General features: G+C 47.9%; 3 protein-coding genes across 5 annotated transcripts in view; 2 read left to right on the top strand and 1 right to left on the bottom strand.

Annotated features, from left to right (window-relative positions):
* The window catches only part of LOC310756746 (uncharacterized protein), a 1,375,527-nt gene that overhangs the window by 862,823 nt on the left and 487,486 nt on the right, over window positions 1–25,218 (top strand). The window lies entirely within an intron of this gene.
* Window positions 805–12,927, bottom strand: LOC310756603 (uncharacterized protein). 2 transcript variants are annotated; one of them, XM_083600933.1, is made up of 4 exons: window positions 12,784–12,927; window positions 9,798–10,728; window positions 6,461–6,572; window positions 805–3,283 (listed from the first exon to the last, which is right to left on the bottom strand). In XM_083600933.1, exons 2-4 carry the CDS (start codon window positions 10,605–10,607, stop codon window positions 2,010–2,012), a joined length of 2,196 nt encoding a protein of 731 aa, XP_083457059.1. In that variant the 5' UTR covers window positions 10,608–10,728; window positions 12,784–12,927; the 3' UTR covers window positions 805–2,009. The 2 variants fall into 2 exon arrangements, with proteins under 2 accessions (XP_083457059.1, XP_083457060.1); XM_083600934.1 differs by having other exon boundaries at window positions 805–3,280.
* Window positions 17,345–23,008, top strand: LOC310757003 (uncharacterized protein). 2 transcript variants are annotated; one of them, XM_083602076.1, is made up of 3 exons: window positions 17,345–17,552; window positions 20,373–20,532; window positions 21,529–23,008. In XM_083602076.1, exons 2-3 carry the CDS (start codon window positions 20,466–20,468, stop codon window positions 22,704–22,706), a joined length of 1,245 nt encoding a protein of 414 aa, XP_083458202.1. In that variant the 5' UTR covers window positions 17,345–17,552; window positions 20,373–20,465; the 3' UTR covers window positions 22,707–23,008. The 2 variants fall into 2 exon arrangements, with proteins under 2 accessions (XP_083458202.1, XP_083458201.1); XM_083602075.1 differs by having other exon boundaries at window positions 17,346–17,552; window positions 21,526–23,008.

The raw sequence follows: 25,218 nt of genomic DNA, 5'->3' as shown, positions 1-25,218 counted from the left end.
TCAGCAGCGAGTCCAGCGGAAGCCTCAAGGCAAAGTCTCAAGGTTTATTGTTGTTAAACCACTGAGCCTCTAAACCACTGAGCCTCTTGGGCTTGCTGACTGGAAGGTCAACGGTTCGAGTCCCCGTGACGGAGTGAGCTCCCGTTGCTCTGTCCCAGCTCCTGCCAGCCTAGCAGTTCAAAAGCACGCCAGAGCAAGTAGATAAATAGGTACTGCTGTGGCAAGAAGGTAAACGGCGTTTCTGTGTGCTCTGGTTTCTGTCACGGTGTCCCGTTGTGCCAGAAGCGATTTAGTCATGCTGGCCAACGACCCGGAAAGCTGTCTGTGGACAAACGCTGGCTCCCTCGGCCTGAAAGCTAGATGAGCGCCGCAACCCCCTAAGTCGCCTTTGACTGGACCAGGGGTCCTTTACCTTTTTAAAATGCATGCCTAACAATTTATGTAATATATTACTTAAGTCCAGAATGGACCACCTTCCTTCCTTTAAAGCAGGGAGGAGCTGAGGCTGCTAAACTAAAACTCTGATTGGTTCTTGCAAGGATGCCCACTGGGCAGGGCTGATGGGAGATGTCATCAGCAACATCTGCAATAGCCAGAGATTCCCCACATTTGCCTTAAAGCATAAATCGCCGCCCTCTCCGAAAACACTGCAGTTCTATCCATTTTGGGGGATAATCATAAGAATGGATCACTCTGCTTTTATTCCTAGATTTCCCCCTTTTTCAACAAGACTTACAGGTCGATAATTTTTACCCCAGTCTGTTTGTGTGTTAGATGCGATAATGTTTTTATGTATAATAATGGTTTTTCCAATAGATTTCATGCATTGTATTGTGAAATCACTTTGAGATGCTTCACAGAAAATGAGTCATAAATGAAATAATAATAATAATAATAATAATAATAATAATAATAATAATAATAATACAACCCAGGTGATAATGACTACGTCTGGAACAGATCTTTAGACAATTTTTACTGAATAAACATGTTCAGAACATGTTAGCTATGGAGGAGAGGGGGAAAGAAGAATAAATCGCCACCTAAGGAATATCATGCAAGACATAACAGGAGCAAAGCAACATATTTTTTTTAAAACAGACATACAGGAAAGGGTTCTTAAGAGGAACTCAGACATAGTTTGTTAGGAAGGAAGCTTAATCTTAAACAATATTATTAAGTTTCTGCCTTTCAGGCCTTCAAAACATTTCCTGATAACTTAGGAGTAAGTACTTCAAAAAGAACAAAATAAAACCCTACATTATTTAAATACTTAGAGTATTAGCCATTTTTCATCCCTATATGCTGCTGATAGATAGATCTGAGTAGCAAACCTTGCGTGATTTTTAAGACACGCCCCTGTAGGATTGAGAGTGCAAGGTCTCCTGCCAGTCTCTGGGCGGAGAGAGAGATTATCAGCAGAAGCTGAGCTCAGTTACCAAGGCATAGAAGCAGCCAGACCACAGCAGATCCTGGAATGTGGTGCTGGCCAAGTGCCCAAAAGGAAAATGCCAAAATGCCAAAAAGATTAGTGTTTTTTAAAAAAACAGAAAAGGGAATATAATTATTTCAAATCATGCAATTAGCAATTCATGATATAATCAGCACATAACAACATGATTTTCAAAAAAATAAAAAATGGAGAAGTTGTCATTTTAAGTTTCCTGCGGATCCCAGCTTGAGCAGGGAGAAGAGCGAAACAGGCAGTTTTTAAAAAACGTTTCCCACGAACCCCCCTACCCCGGGGCAGGGGGAAGAAAGAGGGGAAGGGGTTTTTTGGGGGGGAGGGTTTCTCATGAACCCCAAGGGGAGGAGAAAAATTAAGAAGCTGGCATGAGATGTAACGATGGTTGTCCAAATCGAGAAGGATAGAAACCTAAATTCTTGGGACTGCAAGGGAAGAGAAGAAAAAGGCAAGGCAGAGTGTCAAAGTACATCAACGGGCAGGGTGATACATTGCACGGATTAGTACATTCTTAGAAGAAAGAGATCTCTTCCCCGGCGCTCCTCTATTCGTTTCTAACTTCCTGCTCGCTGTGGGTTTTCTCGCGAGGAAGAACCTCGGGATCCCCGCCGGCCGTGCTTTTCTCGCCCTTCTCTCCCGCATGGACCGTGTGATGCCTGTGCAGTTCCGACTTGGACCTGAAGTTCTTCCCGCAGTCCGCGCACAGAAACGGCTTGGCCCCCGTGTGGGTTCTCTGATGAGAGATAAGGTTGGAGTTCCGGTTGAAGCTCTTCCCGCAATCCAGGCAGACGTAGGGCTTCTCGCCCGTGTGGATCTTCTGGTGCCTGGTGAGGCTGGTGCTGTCGCAGAAGCTTTTCCCGCAGTCTGAGCAGATGTACGGGGTTCCCCCCGTGTGGACTCTCTGATGACGGATAAGGCTCATGTTGGAATAGTAGCTCTTCCCGCACTCGGCGCACTCAAAAGGCTTCACCCCGGAGTGCGTCTTCTGGTGCGTGATGAGGTTCGAGCTCCACCGGAAGCCTTTCCCGCACTCCAGGCACGTGTAGGGCATTTCCCCCGTGTGGATTCTCTGATGAAGGGTGAGATCCGCCTTCCGGCAGAAGTTCTTCCCGCAGTCGGCGCAGTTGTACGGCTTCTCGCCCGTGTGGATCCTCTGGTGGATCCTCAGCTCTGACCTCTCACAGAAGCCGACGCCGCACTCCAAACACTTGTACGGCTTCTCTCCCTTGTGGATGATGGAGTGCCGGACCAGGTGAGACTTGACCCGGAAGCTCTTCCCGCAGTCCAGGCACTGGTAGGCCTTCTCCCCAGCGTGGATCCTCTGGTGGATCGTCAGGCCCGAGCTCTGGCAGAAACACTTGCCGCAGTCCAAGCACTTGTACGGCTTCTCCCCTGTGTGGATCCTCTGGTGCCGGACGAGGCTGGTGCTGTAATTGAAGCTCTTCCCGCAGTCCAGGCACTTGTAAGGCATGTCGCCCGTGTGCGTCACCTTGAACTCGATAATGCTCGAGCTGTCCGGGAAGCCGCCAGCGTCTTCAATGCCGGCGTCCTCGTTCTTCACTGTGTGGATCCTCGGCTGGCTCACGGTTTCACCGAGCGTCTCGTCCCTCTCCTGAGGAGAAACGGGCTTCACCACTGGGGAACTTCCTTGAAGCTCCTTGGGCCCCGGCCAACTTCCAGAGGCCTCTTCGGGCTTAACGCACCGGGGCTCCCCCTCCTCTTCCAGGCTGCCCATCACAACCCCGCTTGTTTCGTCTTCGTCATCGGAACGCTCCGGCCGATCTCGCTCTTCATTGGGGGTCATCGGCTCCTCGCCTGCTGAGGTAGACAGAAAGAAGAAGAAGGAAGAGTTTGGATTTTATATCCCGCCTTTCACTCCCTTTAAAGAGTCTCAAAACGGCTAACATTCTCCTTTCCCTTCCTCCCCCACAGCAAACACTCTGTGAGGTGAGTGGGGCTGAGAGACTTCAGAGAAGTGTGACTGGCCCAAGGTCACCCAGCAACTGCATGTGGAGGAGCAGAGACGCGAATCTGGTTCACCAGATTACGAGTCCACCGATCTTAACCACTACACCACACAGGGCAGAAGAATTTGAAAGCCTGCTTAGGGTTCAAAATGAGCTACGGCAATCATCATACATGGGCCCACCTATGTTGCCAGGAAGATCTGTGTTCAAATCCAGACATGCAGCTCACTGGGCCAGTTGCTGCCTCTCTGTCTGAGCTACCTCACAGGGTTCTTGTGAGGATGGAAGAGGAAGGGGTGGTAAGAAAAGAACCGTATGCTGCTTTTATTTATTTGCTGCATTTATATCCTGTGTTTCACCCTGAGGAGATCATGGTGGCATGATCCACGCTAACTTTTATCCACAGAACAACCTGGTGAGGTAGGCGAGAGAGAGAGAGAGAGTTGTTCAAAAATACACTAATAGTTTTGACTCCGTGCTAGCGTTTGAATGACAAAGGAAGTGAAAGGAGGTGGACAACAATTAAGGATTTATTATGTTTTCTGAATGTATTGGAAAATCTATATAGAATGGTTTATTGTTTTGTGTACATTCAATTGTAAGATAAAATATATGCGAAGGGACTTGACAGGAAGTCAAAATTGAAGAAAAGATTTTGTAAGATAAAAGGGGGAAAATATTTACCGTATTTTTCGCTCTATAACACGCACCTGACCATAACACGCACGTAGTTTTTAGAGGAGGAAAACAAGAAAAAAATATTCCAAACGAAACAGTGGATGTATGATTTTTGTGGTTCATGCTGTGGCCACAGACATGTGATCTGACGGTGAGTTTGGGGTAGCCCAATGCAAAAATCCTGAGGATCCATGTGGATGCATGCTTTGTAACCACGTTTTTGCGCCATTGCAGCCCCATGAAACAGTGGGTGCGTGTGTTTTTTGGTGCAGGCTGTAGCCATGGATATGCTATGTGATCTGATGGTGAATTTGGGGTGACCTAGTGCAAAAATCCTGAGGATCCATGTGGATCCGTGCTTTGTAACCACGTTTTAAGTGGGGAGGGAAGGAAAAGAACTCAAGGGACAAGGAGCACGCGTGGGGTGTGTGGAGAAGGATGCTGCTAATAATGCAGGAGAGGCTCCTCTCTGGCTTTGCTCCTTTAGAACAAGCAGGCTCTGCGTCTCTCCCTCCTCCCCGGCAAGGAAACCATGATAGTAACCACTCTGAGACAAATCAAGAAAAATTGCGACCAACACTCTCCCCCAACAAGCGCAGTGAGGTCAAAACACACACACACGCAGAGAGAGAACTGGCCCTAAAGTCACAGGGGTGCTGGGGGAGTGAACGGGAAGCAAGAAAAGGAGAAGGAGCCCTCACACACACAGAGACACACAGAGTGTCGATTCTAAAGTCGCAGGGGCGCAGGGAGAGTGAACGGAAGCAAGAGAAGGAGAAGGAGCCCTCACACAGACACAGACACACAGAGTGTCAATTCTAAAGTCGCAGGGGCGCAGGGAGAGCGCAGGGGCGCAGGGAGAGTGAACAGGAAGCAAGAGAAGGAGAAGGAGCCCTCTCTCTCACACACAGAGTGTCAATTCTAAAGACGGAGGGAGAGCGCAGGGGCGCAGGGAGAGTGAACGGGAAGCAAGAGAAGGAGAAGGAGCCCTCTCTCACACACACAGACACACAGAGTGTCAATCCTAAAGTCGGAGGGAGAGCGCAGGGGCGCAGGGAGAGTGAACGGGAAGCAGGAGGAGGAGAACGATAGCTCAAGCACACACACACACAGCCCCTACAGTGGCTAATCCAAAATCGGACAGCAAAAAACTGCAGGCAGGGACAGAGAGCATGGGGTTGTTTTAAAGCAGCCAACCCCGCTCTGCTTCTCTCCCTCCTCCCGGCTAGGCTGGCTGAAAAGCTTTGCTGCTACTTAGCAGCTCAGTGGGGAGGAGAGAGGAACATAGAGGACGGGGTTGTTTTAAAGCAGCCAACCCCGCTCTGCTTCTCTCCCTCCTCCCCGGCTCCGCTAGCTGACAGGAGCCGCTTACTGTTTCAAAGCGAGCCACGGACTGCTCACAACTGCAGCAGATTCCCCCGCCATCTGTAGGCATTCGCTCCATAACACGCACAGACATTTCCCCCTACTTTCTAGGAGGAAAAATCTGCATGTTATGGAGCGAAAAATACGGTATTTTCATTATTATCACTATTATTTTATTTATATATGTGTGTGTGTGTATGTGTTTCTGCGGGTGTGTGTTTTGTATGGAATGTTTGGGAGGAAATAAGATGGTAAATAACAAATAACAAACAAAATATTGATGTATGTAATTTTTATTTCTCAATTATATTTTGTGGTAGTATGCTTGTAATGTTTTTTGTCACATAAAATCATTCAATAAAAAATATTTTAAAAAGAGAGAGAGAGAGAGAGCGCGTCTCAAGCTGTGTTCCACTTGGTCCTAGTTATCCGCCCTAACCGCAACACCAACAATGGTTGTGGGTTTGAGTCCCACCTTGGGCAAAAGATTCCTGCATTGCAGGGCATAGATTCTATGATTCTAGAATTCTGTATACCCAATTATTGTTTCTGTCTGTATACCCAATTATTGTTTCTGTCTGTATACCCAATTATTGTTTCTTGTTTTGCTGTCTCTACACCTTTATTGAAAATTCTCAATAAATATTTAAAAAACAAAAACAAGCAAATGGGAGACCCTTAAAAAAACACCACCTGAGTTACTCCAACAAGACATTTTGACTCCCAAACTTTTGAGGAGGGAGTCTTTCTCCTGTTGCTGTTGCTAAATCCTTGCGAGTCAGAAATGCATCGGTCTTCAGGTGAACTACCAAGAAATAATCACAATCCACTTTCTGCCCCATCTCTGGCATACACAGATTGAGGACCCTGCCTCATTGGACCTTAGGCCAGTCCTGGACCTTAGGCCTGTCCATCTAGGCCTCATCCCACCTCCCGATAAAGACTGTGATGGCTTCAAAGCGTCCAAAACCCTGCTAATCCTTACCCAGCAAGCTGGTGGCAACCGTGTCACCCTCCCCAAACGCCCGGTTCGGGTCACAGTCCAGCAGAGCCTCTTCTGCCGCAGCGAAATCCAGGCCTCTCTCTTTTGCCGGCACCTGAAACAAAAACAAAGATCCCATCTGGCACAGAGGGACAGAGAGCAGGAAAGGGCAGGACTAGGGTGTCAGTTTGCATTTCTTAGTACAGAAAGTATTGATCTGATGTATAGAGATCTTTCCTATTCTGTGATGGAACTCCTGCTTGGGGACTTCCCTGGCTTTTTTCTGGCCCACGTAGGACCAGTCTGGATAGTTAGCCTTGGTAAAGACTTGATGGTTCATCCCAAAAAAAGTTTTTGAGTTTCTGCAGAAATGAGGCTGCATTTTAATGTTATATTTTAATCTTGTTTTTTAAGTTGTATTTCAATCAACTGTTTTATATCTGGTGTTAGCCGCCCTGAGCCCGGTTTTGGCTGGCGAGGGCGGGTATAAATAAAATTTATTATTATTATTATTATTATAGTTCAAGAGGGTCCTAGAAGGTTTCTTCTCTGCGTGAAAGAAACAAGCAGAAGGTTAATGATGTTTGGGTTATTCCTTTCCTTCAGAGAAGCTGAGTACAGCTGGCTTAAACTGGTCCTGTTATCTCTTTCTGTCAAGGTTATGCTGACTGTAATAATAAGGCCAGAAGGGCCTGGGTCTCACACTTTCTCTTTCTGTCTCTGTTCCTCCTAATGTGGTGTTCTGTACATAGATAATGTTAAGCCTTTAGTCTTATTATAAGTTATTGTAAGTTTAAGTTAAGTCTGCTTAACTGGATTTGTGACCATTATGCTCATTTGCCTTCAGTGGTAGTAAAGCTCTACTGGATGAAATATCCATTTCCTTTGGTTTATTTTTTGGGAATCCCACAACGTGTTTAAGTTTTTACTCTGCTAACTATACACTAGAATCTGCTCTGGATCAATATTGAGTGGAATTTCAACGACAGAGGGAACCTGAATTCTCATCAAATTTCATACAGGTGAGGTGGGAAGGGGACGGTAGCTAGCGCAGAGAGTAACCAACAAGTGCAGATGGCAGATTTGGGCCAAAAGTTAGGAGAACATGTAAAAGGAAGTCCATCTGCAAGCAGCACATGGTTAAACTATAAGGCGTGTTTCCAAAGGAGGCAGTGATGGCCACCAACTCTGAGGGCTTTAAGAGGATTAGAAAATTTTGTGGAGGGAGGGCTATCGATGGCTAATGGCCACAATGGCTATGTTCTATTAATTTTATTAATTGTCATGCCACATCCCTGCTTTACAGAATCTCCTGTAAAGCGGCAGATCTCCAGTGCAGTGGTACCTCGGGCTAAGTACTTAATTCGTTCCGGAGGTCCATTCTTAACCTGAAACTGTTCTTAACCTGAAGCACCACTTTAGCTAATGGGGCCTCCCGCTGCCACTGCGGGATTTCTGTTCTCATCCTGAGGCAAAGTTCTTAACCCGAGGTACTATTTCTGGGTTAGCAGAGTCTGTAACCTGAAGCATATGTAACCTGAAGCGTATGTAACCTGAGGTGCCACTGTATATAGCCAGAGTTGATGGTGGCTCAGCTCCAAAACGGAGTCTGGTCCAAAGAAAATATCTAGAATGCTTTTGAACAATGCTGGACCCCCCCCCAAAGTGCAGCATTGTTCCAATGCAAGAATATTAAAATGAAGTTGAAATAGATACAACTACTAATACATTATTGTTGTTGTTGTTATCTATTAAATTTGTATGCCGCCCTTCACGCACAGATCTCAGGCCGGTTCACGACATAAAACGACAATACAAAAAAAACACACAACAAAATAGATAATAAAAATAAGAACGACAGCAAACCAATCATTGCCCTTCCCCCAGCACCTTTAAAAGGATGTCAATCAGCCAAATGCCAGGTTGAAGAGGAACATTTTTGCCTGGCGCCTAAAGGTGTACAGTCGTACCTCGGGTTACTGATACTTCAGGTTGCGTTTTCTCGGGTTGCAGACCGCCGAAACCCGGAAGTACCAGAACGGGTTACTTCTGGGTTTCGGCGGCCACGCATGCGTAGAAGCGCCAAATCGCAACCCGGGCATGCACAGACGCGGGTTGCGAACACTGCAGGTTGCGAACGTGCATCCCGCACAGATCACGTTCGCAACCCGAGCGTCCACTGTATAATGAAGACGCCAGGCAAATTTCCCTGGGGAGCGCGTTCCACAGATGGAGAGCCATTGCAGAAAAGGCCCTGTTCTTGCATTGCCACCCTCCGGACCTCTCGTGGGTCAGAGGCAGTATATGCCTCTGAATACCGGCTGTTGTAGAGATTGCTGGTGAGCAGAGCCGAAGTGTGCTCATGTGCCGCTTGTGGGGACAAGATCCCCTGCTGGGGATCTAGTCGGCCAATGTGAAAAGAGGATCCTGGACTAGATGGGCCATTGGTCTGATGCAGCTGCCAGACTCTTCGTATGCTGGCTAGGGAGCACGTATTTTTCGCTCTATAAGACGCACCTTTTCCCTCCTAAAAGGTAAGGGGAAATGTGTGTGCGTCTTATGGAGCAAGTGCAGGCTGCGCAGCTATCCCAGAAGCCAGAACAGCATGTGAAACCTCTTCAGGGCAGGGGAGCCTTCATCCTGCTGCCCTGAAGATGCTTCGTGCGGCTATCCCAGAAGCTAGAACAGCAAGAGGGATCGCTGCACAGCGATCCCTCTTGCTGTTCTGGCTTCTGGGATACAGAATATTTTTTTTCTTGTTTTCCTCCTCCCAAAAACTAGGTGCGTCTTATGGTCTGGTGCGTCTTATGGTGTGAAAAATACGGTACTTAAATACTGAGCTGTCTAGTAAAGGTAAAGGGACCCCTGACCATTAGGTCCGGTCGTGGCCGACTCTGGGGTTGCCGGTGCTCATCTTGCTTTATTGGCCAAGGGAGCCGGCGTACAGCTTCCGGGTCATGTGGCCAGCATGACTCAGCCGCTTCTGGCGAACCAGAGCAGCACACGGAAACGCCGTTTACCTTCCCACCGGAGCGGTACCTATTTATCTACTTCCACTTTGACGTGCTCTTGAACTGCTACGTTGCCAGGAGCAGGGACTGAGCAAGGGGAGCTCACCTCATCACGGGGATTCAAACCACCGACCTTCTGATCAGCAAGTCCTAGGCTCTGTGGTTTAACCCACAGCACCACCTACGTCCCACTGTCTAAGGAATACTTAAATAAAAAAAACAAAAAAAACAAAAGAGGAAATGGATCACCCCTCCCCCCCAAAAAATGTTATGCAATGCTGCATAAAACTCACATGCATCCATGCCCAAACAATGCGCCTCAGCCCCACCTGCTCCTCCAGCTGTTCAGGCTTCCTCTTCCTCTGCCGAAACCCCTCCGCCAGGGCCACCGCCTGGGCACAGCTCTTTGGGCAGCCCTCCATGACCCAGCTCTGCACCTCCGGCGGCAGGACGGCCAGGAACTGCTCCAGGATCACCAGCTCCAGGATCTGCTCCTTGGTGTGCCTCTCGGGCTTCAGCCACCGGCAGCAGAGGAACCAGAGGCGGCTGCAAGCCTCTTGGGGCCCCTCCGCCTCCCGGTAGCAAAACTGCCGAAAGCGCTGGCGCTGGATCTCCGAAATGACCGCGTCCTCGTCTGGGGCCCCTTCTTCCTGCAGGGGCCCAGAGGGGTCCACGCTCGGCGGGTCCTCTTGGGACTCCCTGCCAAGGCCAGGCTGGGTTTGGGTCTCCCACTCTTCTGTGGGGCATCTGGTGGCTTCCGTCTCCAGTTTGATGGAAGGTGGAAAAGTCGGGAAATTCTTCTGGTGTGGAGAGTCCAATCTCTGCGGGCTCCTCTCATCGGAGCTCTGGGAGTCTGCTGCCCTTGGCAGCTCCCGCCACTGTGACTCCACAAACAGCCCTGGTTTGTGTTTAACCCGCTGGCCTGGCAAACTCGGCAAATAATCCCCAACGTTGTCGGCCTGGGTGACACTGGGACCATCATTTCCTTCTGCCCACGCCATGGGGTCTGCTGCTCCAGCCTCCTCCTCCTCCTCCTCCCTCTCTTCCATTTCCTCCTCCGTCACCGATGGCACAGTCCGATCCAGCTTGGCTGGGAACGTGGCACCCAAATCTGGCAGCACTCCCTGATCAGCAGACATCGCGGCAACTTCGCTCCTGCAGGGCAGCCTCCCAAGGCCTCTCTGCCTCTCTCCAGATTTTAATTGGGGTTCTACAAGTGTCTAGAAACAAGAGCAAATCATGTTCCAAAGAAGCTGTTTCCTGAAGGAAAGACACAAAAACAAAACAACGTAAGGAGAGACCTGTTGCATCAGGGCAAAGGACCGTCTAGTCCTGCATTCTCGAAGTGGCCAAACAGAAGTCTCTTAGGCAGGGTTCAAAATCCCCCAGATGCCAGGCTCATTTTGCAACCGGCGCAGGTCCAATTACGACCACATGGAGATCTCTGGATGCCAGGTGGGTGACTGGCGTCTCCATCTGGCTGTCCCTCCAGCTTTCTTAAGCAGGTAATAAATAATAATAATAATAATTTATTTAGTTCTTCTACGCCCATCTGGCTGGGTTTCCCCAGCCACTCTGGGCGGCTTTCAACAGAACACTAAAAAAGAAAATAAAACCTTCAGTGAAGGAATATATGAAAAAATATGGTTCCGGAACTGGAATATTAATAGATAACGTGTAAAACGTGCAGGGGTAAGCAAGGAAATAATAAAAGAATCAGCTGAACAATGATTAAATTATAACAACACAACAAGGCAGAAGAAGAAGAGGGGGGGGGAAAGAGATCACATATGGGTGAAGGGGAATTTGAAATATTATTTATAATATAAAAGCTTTGATATAAGATCTCTAACTGTTATATTTGTATACAGCAAAGAGAAGTTTAGAGTAATTAGGTATATTTTAATTTAGTTAATTATGTAATAGATTTATGTTAGAAAATGAATATGAATGTTGAATTTGACGTTTGTAATTTTTCTTTTTTCGGTTTTGGAAAGAGAAGGCCCTGTTCTTGTGTTGTCATCCTCTGGACCTCTTGCGGAGGGGGCACAGGAGGAAGGGCCTCAGTGAATGATTTCAGGGTCTGGTTAGTTCATATGGAGAGAGGCAGTCCTTGAGGTATTGCAGTGCCAGCGGCGTAGCTAGCCGCCTGGGTGCCTGGGGCCGCCTGGGTGCCCGCGGGGTGGGGCAGGGCACACCAGAATCCCAGTGCGAGCACTCAGAGCCTGCAGGGAGTCTGTCTCCCACAGACATAGGCAAACTCGGCCCTCCAGATGTTTTGGGACTACAACTCCCATGATCCCTAGCTAAGAGGACCAGTGGTAAGGGATGATGGGAACTGTAGTCCCAAAACATCTGGAGGGCCAAGTTTGCCTATGCCTGGTCTACCACCTCCTCCTCAGCTGTAGAGCAGCTGAGGGCCCTTTCGGGCACCGCAGAGCCTGCAGGTGCCCAATCCACGGTGTTATTCCCAGAAGAGATGCATGGCTTGGCTACGCCTCTGGCTGTACTGAGGAATAGATGACCTTTGGGTCCCTTCCAACTCTACAATTCTATTGCAGCGGTACCTCGGGTTAAGTACTTAATTCGTTCCAGAGGTCCGTTCTTAACCTGAAACTGTTCTTAACCTGAATCACCACTTTAGCTAATGGGGCCTCCTGCTGCCGCTGTACGATTTCTGTTCTCATCCTGAAGCAAAGTTCTTAACCCGAGGTACTATTTCTGGGTTAGCGGAGTCTGTAACCTGAAGCGTATGTAACCTGAAGCATATGTAACCCGAGGTACCACTGTATTCTATTATTCTACCTAGCTCAGCGTTGTCTGCACTGACTGGCAGCAGCCCTCCCGGATGTCAGCCCTACATGAAAATGTCGGGGGCTGAATCTGGGACCACCTTCTGCACGCCTTCTGCTTCTCCCTCACATTTGAGATGACTTCATCCCGTTCCCGGATTGGAACGCAGGGCGTCCCCTTGCACATGGGGATCCATGCAGTTCAGCGCTGCCCACACTGGCCGGCAGCGCCTCTCCAGGAGTTTCAAGCAGGGGGCGTTCCCAGCCCGAAATCAGGATGGCAGGATTTGAACCCGGGACCCTCTGCGTGCAGAGCTGGTGTCTCTGGGCCCGCGGGGCGCAGCTGCAGGACCTCCCTAGAGGGGGAGAGGAGGGCGAGACCTCCCTTGGGGGCTGCACCGCTTTCACCCCTCCTGCACCCCCTCCCCCCAAGCAGCCCCGCCCTTCCCGCCCCTGCCATTGCATCTCTGCGCGCGCCCCCGTCCCGCTGCGCATCCCCGCTTCGAACCTTCCCTTGCCATACCACGCGGCCTCCATTCATCTCCTGCTGTGCAGCTGCTGCGAGCATTCCAACCGGAAGGAACTCTCGAGTCCCCCCCCGCCCTCTTCTTCTTCTCCTCCCCTGGAGTCTCCCTCCCACTCCCGTTCCCACAAAGCGCGGCTTCGAAGTTCGCTTCGCCTCTCTAGGAGTTTCGTTCGACGGCGCTCGGCTGCCTTAACCCTTCGAATACCCACACGGGAAATAAGAAGAGACGTCAGGGGTTTCGGAAACGCATAACCTAGGAGTGGTTGGTTGGTTGGTTTTCCCCGCAGGGAGAGGAGCAGAGAAGCCATCACTCATTATTAATGGCCCGGTGGATGCTGAGAATATGAGCAACTGATTTGGTGGTTTGTTTCTTTGTAAAAAAAATTTTTTTAGATCTTTCTTTGCTCTTGTAACTGCGCAAAAAAGTTACAGCATTTTCTCACAAATACAAAGCATCTTAAAAAGCAGAGACATCACCTTGCCAACAAAGGTCCGTATAGTTACAGGTATGGTTTTCCCAGTACAGTAGTGATGTATGGAAGTGAGAGCTGGACCATAAAGAAGGCTGATCGCCAAAGAATTGATGCTTTTGAATTATGGTGCTGGAGGAGACTCTTGAGAGTCCCATGGACTGCAAGAAGATCCAACCTCTCCATTCTGAAGGAAATCAGCCCTGAGTGCTCACTGGAAGGACAGATCCTGAAGCTGAGGCTCCAAGACTTTGGCCACCTCATGATAAGAGAAGACTCCCTGGAAAAGACCCTGATGTCGGGAAAGATGGAGGGCACAAGGAGAAGGGGACGACAGAGGACGAGATGGTTGGACAGTGTTCTCGAAGCTACCAGCATGAGTCTGACCAACCTGCGGGAGGCAGTGGAAGACAGGCGTGCCTGGCGTGCTCTGGTCCAGGGGGTCACAAAGAGTTGCACACGACTAAACAACAACAACATACTTAGCGGAGCAGCCCAACACCACATCACATCAGTGAGCACTCTGTCGTTTAGTGTGACACTTTGGAACTCCCTGCCTATTGATAAATTAAAGCAGACACCTTCACTGTATTCTGCAGAAGATATTGCACATTTTACGAAATGGCGTAATGGTTAAGAGTGTTGGAGAGTAGGGTTCGAATCCCCACTCAGCCATGAAGTTCATTGGAGCTGTCACCATCTCTTAGCCTAACCAACCTCACAGAGTTGTTGTGAGGAAGGAAAACCACATACATCACCTTGAGATCCTTGGAAAAAAGGTGGTCTAAACATGCAAAACAAAAAAAAAAATTTTCTTTCCAGTAGCACCTTAAAGACCAACTAAGTTAGTTCTTGGTATGAGCTTTCGTGTGCATGCACACTTCGTCAGATACTTAAACATGCAAATACAGTGGTACCTCAGGTTAAGAACTTACGGTAATTCGTTCTGGAGGACCATTCTTAACCTGAAACTGTTCTTAACCTGAAGCACCACTTTAGCTAATGGGGCCTCCTGCTGCTGCCGTGCCGCCGGAGCACGATTTCTGTTCTCATCCTGAAGCAAAGTTCTTAACCTGAAGCACTATTTCTGGGTTAGCGGAGTCTGTAACCTGAAGCGTATGTAACCTGAAGCGTATGTTACCTGAGGTACCACTGTACATCACCTTGAGATCCTTGGAAAAAAGGTGCTCTAGACATGCAAATAAATAAGTACCTACATAACTCAGAAATTTCGCCCCCCAGCAGCTTCTATTTTAGTTGTCTGGTTTCAGCTATTTGTGTGTGTGACCTGTCCCATTTAACAACACCCAAGAGGAGTGAGGCCTTAATCAGGGATGTCGGGAAACTGAGTGCTGAAAAATCAGAGAAGCAAGGAGCCCCATATAGTGCACCAGCTGTTCCTAAATGAGCAAAAAATGTCAGGGAGGGAAACAGCTGCTGCAGCTGCTACAGGCTTTTAAAAAAATTATTAAATCTTTAGTGGTTTAAAATACAAAGATACAAACATACAACGGAGGTAAGTATTTCAGAGTTAAATACAAAAGAAAGGAAAGGGGAAAAAGGAAAATTTTGAAACAAAGACCAAAAAAAATGATAAAAAGGGGGGGAAAAGACCAAAGATTTAAAAGACATTATATCTATCAAATAATAATTATTTTTTTGCAGCTGCTACAGGCTTTAATTACAGCGACTGAAGCCTTGCCGAGAATCTCTGAGTTTCAAAGGTCTAACAGAGACCGGGAAAAGGAAGCACATATTTTTCCTGCCTTTGAGAACCCATTCACCAAAGTCAAAGGCATTTCTTCTCGAAGGGTGCAATCCTAGACACACTTCTCTTGGAGCTGTGGTGGTTGGTTCGTGAGGGTGAATGGGGCACTGCCCCACCAACACTGATCTGCCCTCTGCCCACATTATTACTTTCAACCAGGCCACAGGAGGGCACTGGCTGGCAGCTTCTCTGTGTTGCCCCTGTAGAACTCAGCAGGGAAGAGGATAGGGCCAAAACTAGAATTAATTGCCTGTGCTCTGCTGCCACCTACTGTTGACCTCCCTTCATCCCACCCTATCAGTGGGATGCTTCTTCTGGGGACAATTTTACCTGGAAACAGCTGGGAACTGAACCTGACACCTTTGGCAAAGTGTACTCTTTCCTGTTGAGCAGTGGATTAATCAACACATTGTCTCTTGGCATCTTTGTTCCCCACACCTGTTGAACACCCGCCTGCCTGGAAGGGCTCCTGTCTGTGTTTTTGTGTGTCTCAAATAGATGCCTACTACAGCCACACCTCCAACATGCAAAAGTTTTTCTTCCTAGGATGGTGATAAAGTTCAGCTGGTGGAAGTCATAACCCGAAAACCATTTTTGGCTAACTTCATTTTAACTCCTCATTTCTAATGTATATGTCATGCAAACTGCTTAGAGGTTTGGAGGATGAAGCAGTATACACATCTTGTATTTGTTTATCTGTTTTTCCTTATTTTAAAGTTTAATTGAAATATGCACCCCATTGAATATTGTACTAGTAGTAATAAATGATGGCATTATAATTTGGTAGGAATAAGTTGGAAACTTTTGCAAGCAAAAGTAGATTATCTTTCTACACACACACACACACACACACACACACATTGCATTACCAGTAGCCACTGATAGTCCTCTCCTCCACAAACTTGTCTAGTCCTCTTTTAGAGTCATCCGAGCTGGTGGCCAGCAACATTTATTCATTTACATATAAAAAATATTTAGATATCTCCCGCACATAAAATACCAAGGATGCACACTACAAAAATAGAATAAGACAACACAAAGTAATCACAAAAAGGACCAAAATCGTCTAAAAATCAAAATGGAAATTATAAACGACGGGAGAGGCCCTCAGCATCAATAAAGTCTGTAGGTTGCCTTTTCTGTTGGAAAAGTAGCCCTCAGCATAGGGATCTGGTTGAGGAAACCTGATGTAAATAAATAATCTGCAAATAAATAAATAAATCTCATAGCAAGCTTGTGGGGTGCCAAGACAGAGAATGAGATTCCTAGTCCCAGATCTGTTCTTCCCCACACCTTTGTTTTCTTTTTCTTGTTTATATAATTTTTATTTGGTTTCACAAACGTAAAGTTATAACAATCCAAATTACATTATTATTATTATTATTATTGTTGTTGTTGTTGTTGTTATTATTATTATTATTGTTGTTGTTGTTGTTGTTATTATTATTATTATTATTTTATTCCCCACCCATCTGGCTAGATTTCCCCAGCCACTCTGGGCGGCTTCCAACGAAATATTAAAAATACAACAAAACATCAAACATTAAAAATCTTCCCTAAACAGGGCTGCCTTCAGGTGTCTTCTAATAGTCAGATAGAGATCCATATTTAGAGATTTCTCCAAATCTCTGGACTTCCCACCTTCCCCTCCATGGGTCCTATTGTACACCCTCTCAACGGCAGATGATTTCATAATCCATATTTTATTTCTCTCCGGATTGTCCATAATATCTGCTACATTGCAAGTGTTGTAGTCTTCCTTTTTCTTTAAAGCTTTGCAGGCAATCAGGGGTTCAAGTTGCAGATAGGTAGCCGTGTTGGTCTGCCGTAGTAGTCGAAACAAAATAAAAAAAAATCCTTCCAGTAGCACCTTAAAAAAGTAAAGGGACCCCTGACCATTAGGTCCAGTCGTGACTGACTCTGGGGTTGCAGCACTCATCTGGCTTTATTGGCCGAGGGAGCCGGCATACAGCTTCCGGGTCATGTGGCCAGCATGACTAAGCCGCTTCTGGTGAACCAGAGCAGCACACGGAAATGCCGTTTACCTTCCTGCCAGAGTGGTACCTATTTATCTACTTGCACTTTTACATGCTTTCAAACTGCTAGGTTGGCAGGAGCAGGGACTGAGCAATGGGAGCTCACCCCGTCGCGGATTCGAACCGCCGACCTTCTGATCGGCAAGTCCTAGGCTCTGTGGTTTAACCCACAGCGCCACGACCAACTAAGTTTGTTACTGGTATGGGCTTTCGTGTGGAAACTTAGTTGGTCTCTAAGGTGCCACTGGAAGGGGTTAAAGTGACAGAGCTGGGAGGCCTAGAGAGGCTTGGAGGACAGCACGCCACACACAAATACACAGAGATTTCATAAATACGTATTTGAAGGAGGCTGCTGGCGGAGTGTAAATACTGTTGCCCTTTCCTGTTCTGCCATTGGGCTGCTCCCCGTGGAAACTGGTTCTGACCCAGAGGACTAGCTGCTTGCAGGACGGGCAGCCGATCTGAAGGGCAGGAGTAGATCTCAAAGGAGCGGTGAGTTAAATGCATGGAGAGGGGGTGTTGTTGTTCAGCTCTTGCAAACAAAAGGTGGGCCCTGGGGGGGGGGGCGATGGCCCTGCCTTACTGCATGCAACCCCTCTTGCTCCCAGTTTGTTTAGAAACGGGGTGGAGGCCGATTCAGGCTGAACGCAAACTGCATCTGAAACCCTCCCCCCCCCATAATTCTCAAAGAATTATGGGCACTGTAGTCTCTTAAAGGTTGCTGGGAAGTTGGAACTCTGCAGGGAGTAAACTCAATTTATTTGGTTTTTCAAATTAAAATTTTACAGAGATATATCAAACATAAATAATAATAAAACAAGATTCCTAGGAATCTCCTGAACTTCCATCCTCCCCTTTGTGGGTCCTATTGTTAATCATTTCCTCCCAGAATCTCAACCTGTGGGTCCCCAGATGTTGTTGGACTACAACTCCCATCATCCCTGAGCTCTGGCCTTGCTAGCTAGAGATGATGGGAGTTGTAGTCCAACAACATCTGGGGACCCGCAGGTTGAGAACTGCTGCTCCAGATCCTTTGCCTCTTCCATTATGTCCAGAATTCAACCTTAAACTACAAGCAATATTCCAGTCCTACTAATGGCTTTATCTGTTTACAATGGTCTTTAAGATAAGTTATAAATTTTCCCCATTCCTTATTAAAATTTTGGTCTTCCTGATTTCTGACTCTTCCGGTCATTTTCGCCATTTCCGCATAGTCCATTAACTTCTCAGGTGGCGATCACACAGGGTCCCTGGACGTTTCACAGTCTATTGATCCCTGTGCCACCACTTTATTTCTCGCTGCCACCACCCAGGCCTGACCTGGTACAATACTGAGTCCAGTCAGGGTTAAATTGGAACATAAACTTCTGTTTATTTATTGCAGTTTAACAAGCGTGTGGTTTCATAAACGGTATCGGTCAATTACATTCATGGGGTGCCTATCCAGACCCATAACTTCCGCTACTTGCGCTCACTCACTAAACCACCTCTCAGATATTTACTTGTCTTCCTAGCCCCTAACTGTTTCTGACTCGGCATATTTCGCTACACTTACTCAACCTACCCACAAACTCTATCCCAATTCACTCCCACTCCCACCAACCACCCAACTCCCAACGAACTCCCCCCTTCACCCCTCCCAGAGCTGGTTTTATAGTCCCTCTGACTCCACCCCCTGGGTCCTGATTGGGTAACCTGTTTAACTATTTCACCTCCAGCACTCTCATATGTTAACGTCACAGGGACCTTATCTTCTTTCCATCTCTGGGGGCAGCACCAAAGTGATCTCATTGGGGGGCAAGCCTAGGCACTGTGTCTGGAGATCCTGGGCTGCCCAGATGACAAGAGCCTCCTCTCGGCCTCACTGATGGGGTGCAAAGGAAAGCAGAGCAAGGCGTTTGGCACCAATGCTAGCCCCGCTCAGAATAGGGCCACTGAACTCAGTAGAAACGAATAGTTTCAGTTCACCAATCTCTATGGTTCTACTCTGAACATGGAACGTAAGAGCCTGCTGCATCATGCCTATGGCCCATCTAGTCCAGCATTCTGTTCTTGCAGTGGCCAAACAGACGTTTGTTGGGAACCCGCAAGGAGGACCTGAGCACAAGAGGCTTCTCCCCTCTTTAAGGTTTCCAACAACTGGCGTTCAGGATCATCTCTGCCTCCGAAGCAGAAGTCAAATAAGTTGGAGTTCTTGTTATTAAATATACCAAGAAAAAAGCACACCAAGAACTCTGACCAATACAGTGGTACCTCAGGTTACATACGCTTCAGGTTACAGACTCCACTAACCCAGAAATAGTGCTTTAGGTTAAGAACTTTGCTTCAGGATGAGAACAGAAATCGTGCTCCAGTGGCGCGGCAGCAGCAGGAGGCCCCATTAGCTAAAGTGGTGCTTCAGGTTAAGAACAGTTTCAGGTTAAGAACGGACCTCTGGAACGAATTAAGTACTTCACCTGAGGTACCACTGTATAAGTTTCAAAAGTGGGAGTGGTCCCTACTCGCAAATCAATAGTCAGTTGTAACAAAAACTAATCCATTCAAAAGTATGTATTCTGACAAGGATTACAAACTCAAATAGAGATTACAAACTCAAACTCATAAGGATATGTATAACACAATAATTTGTTACAGTATTAAAGGTAAGAGTTTATGAGTAGAGATAACTTCATGTTAGTCCATTGTCAGATTTTACGTGAAGATCTTATGTGGAGATCTTATGCTCAATCACTGAGCAGAAGTCAGAAGTCAATTATGGATCAGAAACCAGGACAGGGCCCTGTTTCGATGTATTCACCTTCATCAGCGGGAAGTATCAAACATTACATGAAAATACATTTAAATTCTAAATTATCATAAATTATAAAACAGTATTATGCAACATTTGGTTCCTTACCTAATTTTTAAGGGGTTGTATAGGTTTGAAGAATTTGTATAAATATATCCTGTTCCGAAGCAGAAGTCAGCATGAAGGTGGTTTGCTTGCCTTTGTTAGAAGTTGTTAAATGGAGGCTGGATGGCTGCCTATCAGGGAGATCGTTGCAGCAGTTTTCCTACACTAGCCGGGTGATGGAGGTTGTTCTCCATCTGCGGATGTTTTATCCTGGAATATTTCATCTGTCCTGCCTCTGATATATTCCCCCCTTCCCCTCAGTATTTTACCTCTGTAATCTACTCCCAAGAGTTTTGGCTGAAGATCAGCCAATAAAATAATATACGGTAGGTCTCTGTGAACATTCTGTGACATCATTGCAACCTAGCCAATGAGGAGGGGAGGGAACAGCAAGGATGACCTTCAGGTTACTGTTTCAGGAGCTGCACTCATCCTCAGAGAAGCTGCCCTGCATTTCAACCTAAGTTCGTTTTGGATCTCCACAAGAGCAGAGAACCCCACACAAGGAAGTCATGCAAGAGGACCATGAGGAGACCACCATTATGGATCCCCAACAGAGTGTCGTTCACGCTGAAAGAGGTATGCAATAAAGCAAAACATGAATAAGTGCTGTGCTGCAGCAGGCCAAAGGCAGGGGTGGGGAGCGAGTTCTAACCAGAGGAAAAGGGATCCCTCCATAGAATCAGGAGACATAGTCCAGTCTTGTAATGGAAAGTCTGCATGGAGCTCTGAAGCCCCAGAAGGTCCCAGATTACAATCCCTGGCATCTCCAGGTAGGACTAGGAAAGAGTTCCCTGTCTGAAACTCTGGAGAGCTGATGCCACAGTCACTACATACAATAATGAGGTGGAGGGACCACAATGGCCTGATTCAGTTTAGGGCCATTTCTTATGTCCGTAAGAGCAGGAAGCAGATTTCAGCCAATGTTTAGGAGCTGTTAAACTGTGAGAAGTGGCTTTTAATGTGTGACATTTTAATGTGTTTTTAATCTTTGTTGGAAGCTGCCCAGAGTGGCTGGGGAAGCCCAGCCGGATGGGCGGGGTACAAATAATAAATTATTATTATTATTATTATTATTATTATTATTATTATTATTATTATTATTATTATTCTAGGGACGCGGGTGGCACTGTGGGTAAAACCTCAGCGCCTAGGACTTGCCGATCGCATGGTCGGCGGTTCGAATCCCCGCAGCGGGGTGAGCTCCCGTCGTTCGGTCCCACCTCCTGCCCACCTAGCAGTTTGAAAGTACCCTTAAGTGCAAGTAGATAAATAGGTACCGCTTTATAGCGGGAAGGTAAACAGCGTTTCCGTGTGCTGCGCTGGTGCCGGTTTGCCAGAGCAGCTTCGTCACGCTGGCCTCGTGACCCGGAAGTGTCTTCGGACGGTGCCGGCTCCCGGCCTCTAGAGTGAGATGGGCGCACAACCCTAGAGTCGGACATGACTGGCCCGTACGGGCAGGGGTACCTTTACCTTTTATTATTATTATTACTACTATTACGTTTGAAAACCGAGGTACCACTGTATCACAAGGACAAATTGAACACCATCACAGTTCTCTCCTTCTTCCAGCAGGCAGTGACTCTCTCCACAAGTGGAAGGCGCAGACATTTCCCACAGAGCAACCCACAGGATTGGAGGAGCCCACATTTGTACGGGGCAAAGAGAGCCCTCCCCAGGGCGTTACGGAAGGAGCGGTTCTTCACCCTCACCAGGAACTGGAGACACAGCAGAGAAGCTGCCCTTCGGAGGGACAAATAAACTCTGTTCCTTTCTGGGGTGGCTACGAAGGACTTGGTGGATCTATAGTACAACAAAGAATCCCCCCAGGAGAGATCCAGGAGGGCAGCGAAGGCCACAGCTGGAGGCCAGACTTTGTGATCAGCAGGAGGAGCTGTAAGAAACGGGACAAGCCGTACAAATGCTCCGAGTGCGGGAAGAGCTTCAGTGTGAGCTCCGACATTATCCGCCACCAGAGAATCCACACGGGGGAGAAGCCGTACAAATGCCTGACCTGCGGGAAAGGCTTCAACCAGAACTCCCACCTGACGGCACACCAGAGAACCCACACCGGGGAGAAACCGTACAAGTGCTGGGAGTGTGGGAAAAGCTTCAGCCTGAGCTCGGACTTCACCAGGCACCAGAGGATCCACACGGGGGCCAAGCCGTACAGATGCTCCGAGTGCGGGAAGGGCTTCATCCAGAAGTCGCACTACATCACGCACACAAGGAGCCACACGGGCGAGAACCCGTTCCAGTGCCCCGAGTGCGGGAAAGGCTTCACGTCCAGCACGCTGCTCATCAGACACCAGAGAATCCACACGGGCGAGAAGCCGTTCAAGTGCTCGCACTGCGAGAAGAGGTTCTGCGCCAGCTCCAACCTCGTGACCCACATGCGGACCCACACCGGGGAGAAGCCGTTCCTGTGCCGCGAGTGCGGGAAGAGCTTCAGCCAGAAATCCACGCTGATCACTCACGAGAGGACGCACACGGGCGAGAAGCCCTACAAGTGTTGGTGCGGGAAAATGTTCAGCAAGAGCTCGGACCTCCTGGCGCATGAGAGGACCCACACCGGCGAGAAGCCTTACGCCTGCCCAAGCTGCGGGAAGCACTTCCGGATGAGCTCGCACCTCGTAAGGCACCAGCGCGTCCACACCGGGGAGAAGCCGTACCAATGCTCTGAGTGCGGGAGGAGTTTCAGCGCCAGCTCGCACCTTATCAGACATCAGAAAATCCACCTGAAAACCAACTGACAAACAATGGAAGACTGAGGAAATCCCGACTAAAGAATTATGGCAAGAGAAACAGATGGACTATGCAGAACCAGCAAAATTGACACATAAACTATGGGACAAGGTTAACTGTGACTTTAAAGAGGAATGGGAACCTTTTACAAAGTACCTAAAGACGCAACAAAATGAATTGGACTCCTTGGCAGGCTTTGAATAAACACTCACAATTTTTTTATTGATAGTCATTAGTTAGATAAATTAAGGACTTATACAATTCTGTAACATGCAGAGAATGGCATTTGTGGAGAAACCAGAGATTGGAACTGAGGGAAGTCGGGGGGGGGGGGTGACAGGGAGGGTAGTTGTTTATGGGAGGGAGGGGGAAAATGAGGGGGGAAATTAAGGATGATATGTTTTAAGATAATATGTTTTGTTGAATTACCTAATAAAAAATTTAAAACAAAAAACAATGGAACTCAGGAGTGTGGCAGGGACAAAATCCCACCGCTGACATAAGACAGGGTGCAATTTCTCAGATGCTGGGCTCCTTGAAACCAGCAGGACTTCTAAGTTAATGTGTTTTTGATTGCTTTACACTGAGCTATCGTCCCTCGTTTTAGGTCTGGGCTGGTGTCAATAAAATGAGGCGGTTACATCAAGCCCGGGAAGAGTGCCAGTCAGGAATCTGTCCTGATTGTGCACAAGGAAGAGGCAAAATGATGTCATGCTCCAGCCCCCAACCCATAAGCCCTATTCTGTGACTGGTTGGCCACTTCCAGAAATGGTAGCAGAGCCGTTCTCAGACAGCTCTGCTGGGCACTTACTTTCTTTGAAGGCTTCCTAGAGCATTTTTTCTTTAAGGAGGCGGCACCTTGCTCAAGATGACATCATCACAGAGTAGCCACTCTAGGAAGCCTGCATGGAACACTCTGTGCCCATCAGTGGGACAGTAGGGAGAGCCTGCAGCTTCTAACAGCTTTACTCCACAGGTAGCAAAGAAGAATTAAAACCATGCTAAGCTAAGATAGTGGACGCGGGTGGGTAAACCACAGAGCCTAGGACTTGCCAATCAGAAGGTTGGCAGTTCGAATCCCCGCGATCGGTCCCATCTCCTGCCAACCTTGTAGTTCGAAAGCACGTCAAATGCCAGTAGATCAATAGGTACTGCTCAGGCGGGAAGGTAAACGGCGTTTCCGTGCGCTGCTCTGGTTCTCCAGAAGCGGCTTAGTCATGCTGGCCACATGACCCGGAAGTTGTACGCCGGCTCCCTCGGCCAGTAAAGCGAGATGAGCGGCGCAAACCCAGAGTCGGCCACGACTGGACCTAATGATCAGGGGTCCCTTTACCTTTACCTTAAGCTTTTTATTTTTTAAAGGCAAAATTACACCACCCGAATGGCACTCAAAATCAGCCCCCTTGCCTTAAGGAAGGGCCGTAGCTCAGTGACAGAGCATCTGCTTTGAATGCAGAAGGCGGGAAAGACTCTTTCCCCAAAACCCTGGAGAGTCGCTGCCAGTCTGTGTTGACAACACTGAGCTAGATGGACTCTGTTGGGATTCGCAGAATACTGAGTAAGTCTGCGGGCTTCAACAGGCTGATGCAATACTCTGTGAAGTGCTGGGTCAGAGTGACTCAGCAGGAATGTGATTAATGTAATTGGCTATCACCTGTTTTAAAAAGGAAAGCCTGTTCAACAGTAATTGTGGTGGTGGTTGTGCTGTGGTGGAGAGTATTCGTTTGCCTTAAGGAGCAGGTACTCTGTATGGACTGTTTTTGTAAATACCTGTATATAGCTCACATTAAAAAGACTGCACTGGAAAAACCTGGGATTCTGAGCGTTTCTGCTAAAAGCGCCACGAGGAATTCGCGACAGGGTTATGGGCCCAGCATGCTTCCGCTGCGCAAGAGTACAGGTGGCAGTTATCTAGCCGTGGGTGCTGGAGGTGAGCTGCAGGGATGGAGCAGTCCAGAAGTGGCGTGTTGCTGGAGAAGCTGACGGCCACAAACTACAGCATCTGGTCGGTCCACATGCAACACTTCCTCAAGCGTGAGGGTCTGTGGAAGGTGATGGAAACTCCACCGCAGCCCCCTGAGGAGGATGAGGACGACGATGAAAAGCTGGCACTAGCAGAGGCCCAGCTAGAAAAGGATGAGAAACCTTTGGCTACGATCATCCTTGGAGTGGACGACAGCCAGCTAGTCTATGTAGCTGATAAGGTGATGGCAAGTGTGGCGTGGAATGCGCTCAAGGCTGTCCATGTGCTAGAGACAGCTGGCTCACTGTTAACACTGACCTGGAGACTATACCGGTGTCGGAAGAAACCGGGAGACTCCCTGGTGAACCACCTAAAATTCCTAACAGGCTGTTTCCAGGAGCTAGCCTTAAGAGGGAGGCCTGTGGGGGAAGAGGACAAAGTCTTTATAGTCCTGAGTTCCCTTGATGACAGCTATGATATGCTGGTCAATTCCCTCGAGTCGGTAGAGACTGATAAGCTGACTCTGGAATACGTTACTGGACGGTTGTATGCAGAGG

The sequence above is a fragment of the Podarcis filfolensis genome (assembly GCF_964270895.1).
Source record: "Podarcis filfolensis genome assembly, chromosome: 2".
Taxonomy (NCBI): Eukaryota; Metazoa; Chordata; class Lepidosauria; order Squamata; family Lacertidae; genus Podarcis; species Podarcis filfolensis.
The sequence above is the reverse complement of the archived record's forward strand: the minus strand, read 5'-3'. Positions and strand labels throughout refer to the sequence as shown.

Bases quoted from the DNA above. Each gene is read 5' to 3' on its own strand.
- LOC310756603 (XM_083600933.1), bottom strand. From the start codon at position 10,607: ATGTCTGCTGATCAGGGAGTGCTGCCAGATTTGGGTGCCACGTTCCCA. The intron at 6,573-9,797 runs GTGGGGCTGAGG...TTTTTGTTTCAG, and splicing joins CTGAACAGCTGGAGGAGCAG to GTGCCGGCAAAAGAGAGAGG. The intron at 3,284-6,460 runs GTAAGGATTAGC...TGTCTACCTCAG, and splicing joins GGTTGCCACCAGCTTGCTGG to CAGGCGAGGAGCCGATGACC.
- LOC310757003 (XM_083602075.1), top strand. From the start codon at position 20,466: ATGCAAGAGGACCATGAGGAGACCACCATTATGGATCCCCAACAGAGT. The intron at 20,533-21,525 runs GTATGCAATAAA...TCCTTCTTCCAG, and splicing joins TGTCGTTCACGCTGAAAGAG to CAGGCAGTGACTCTCTCCAC.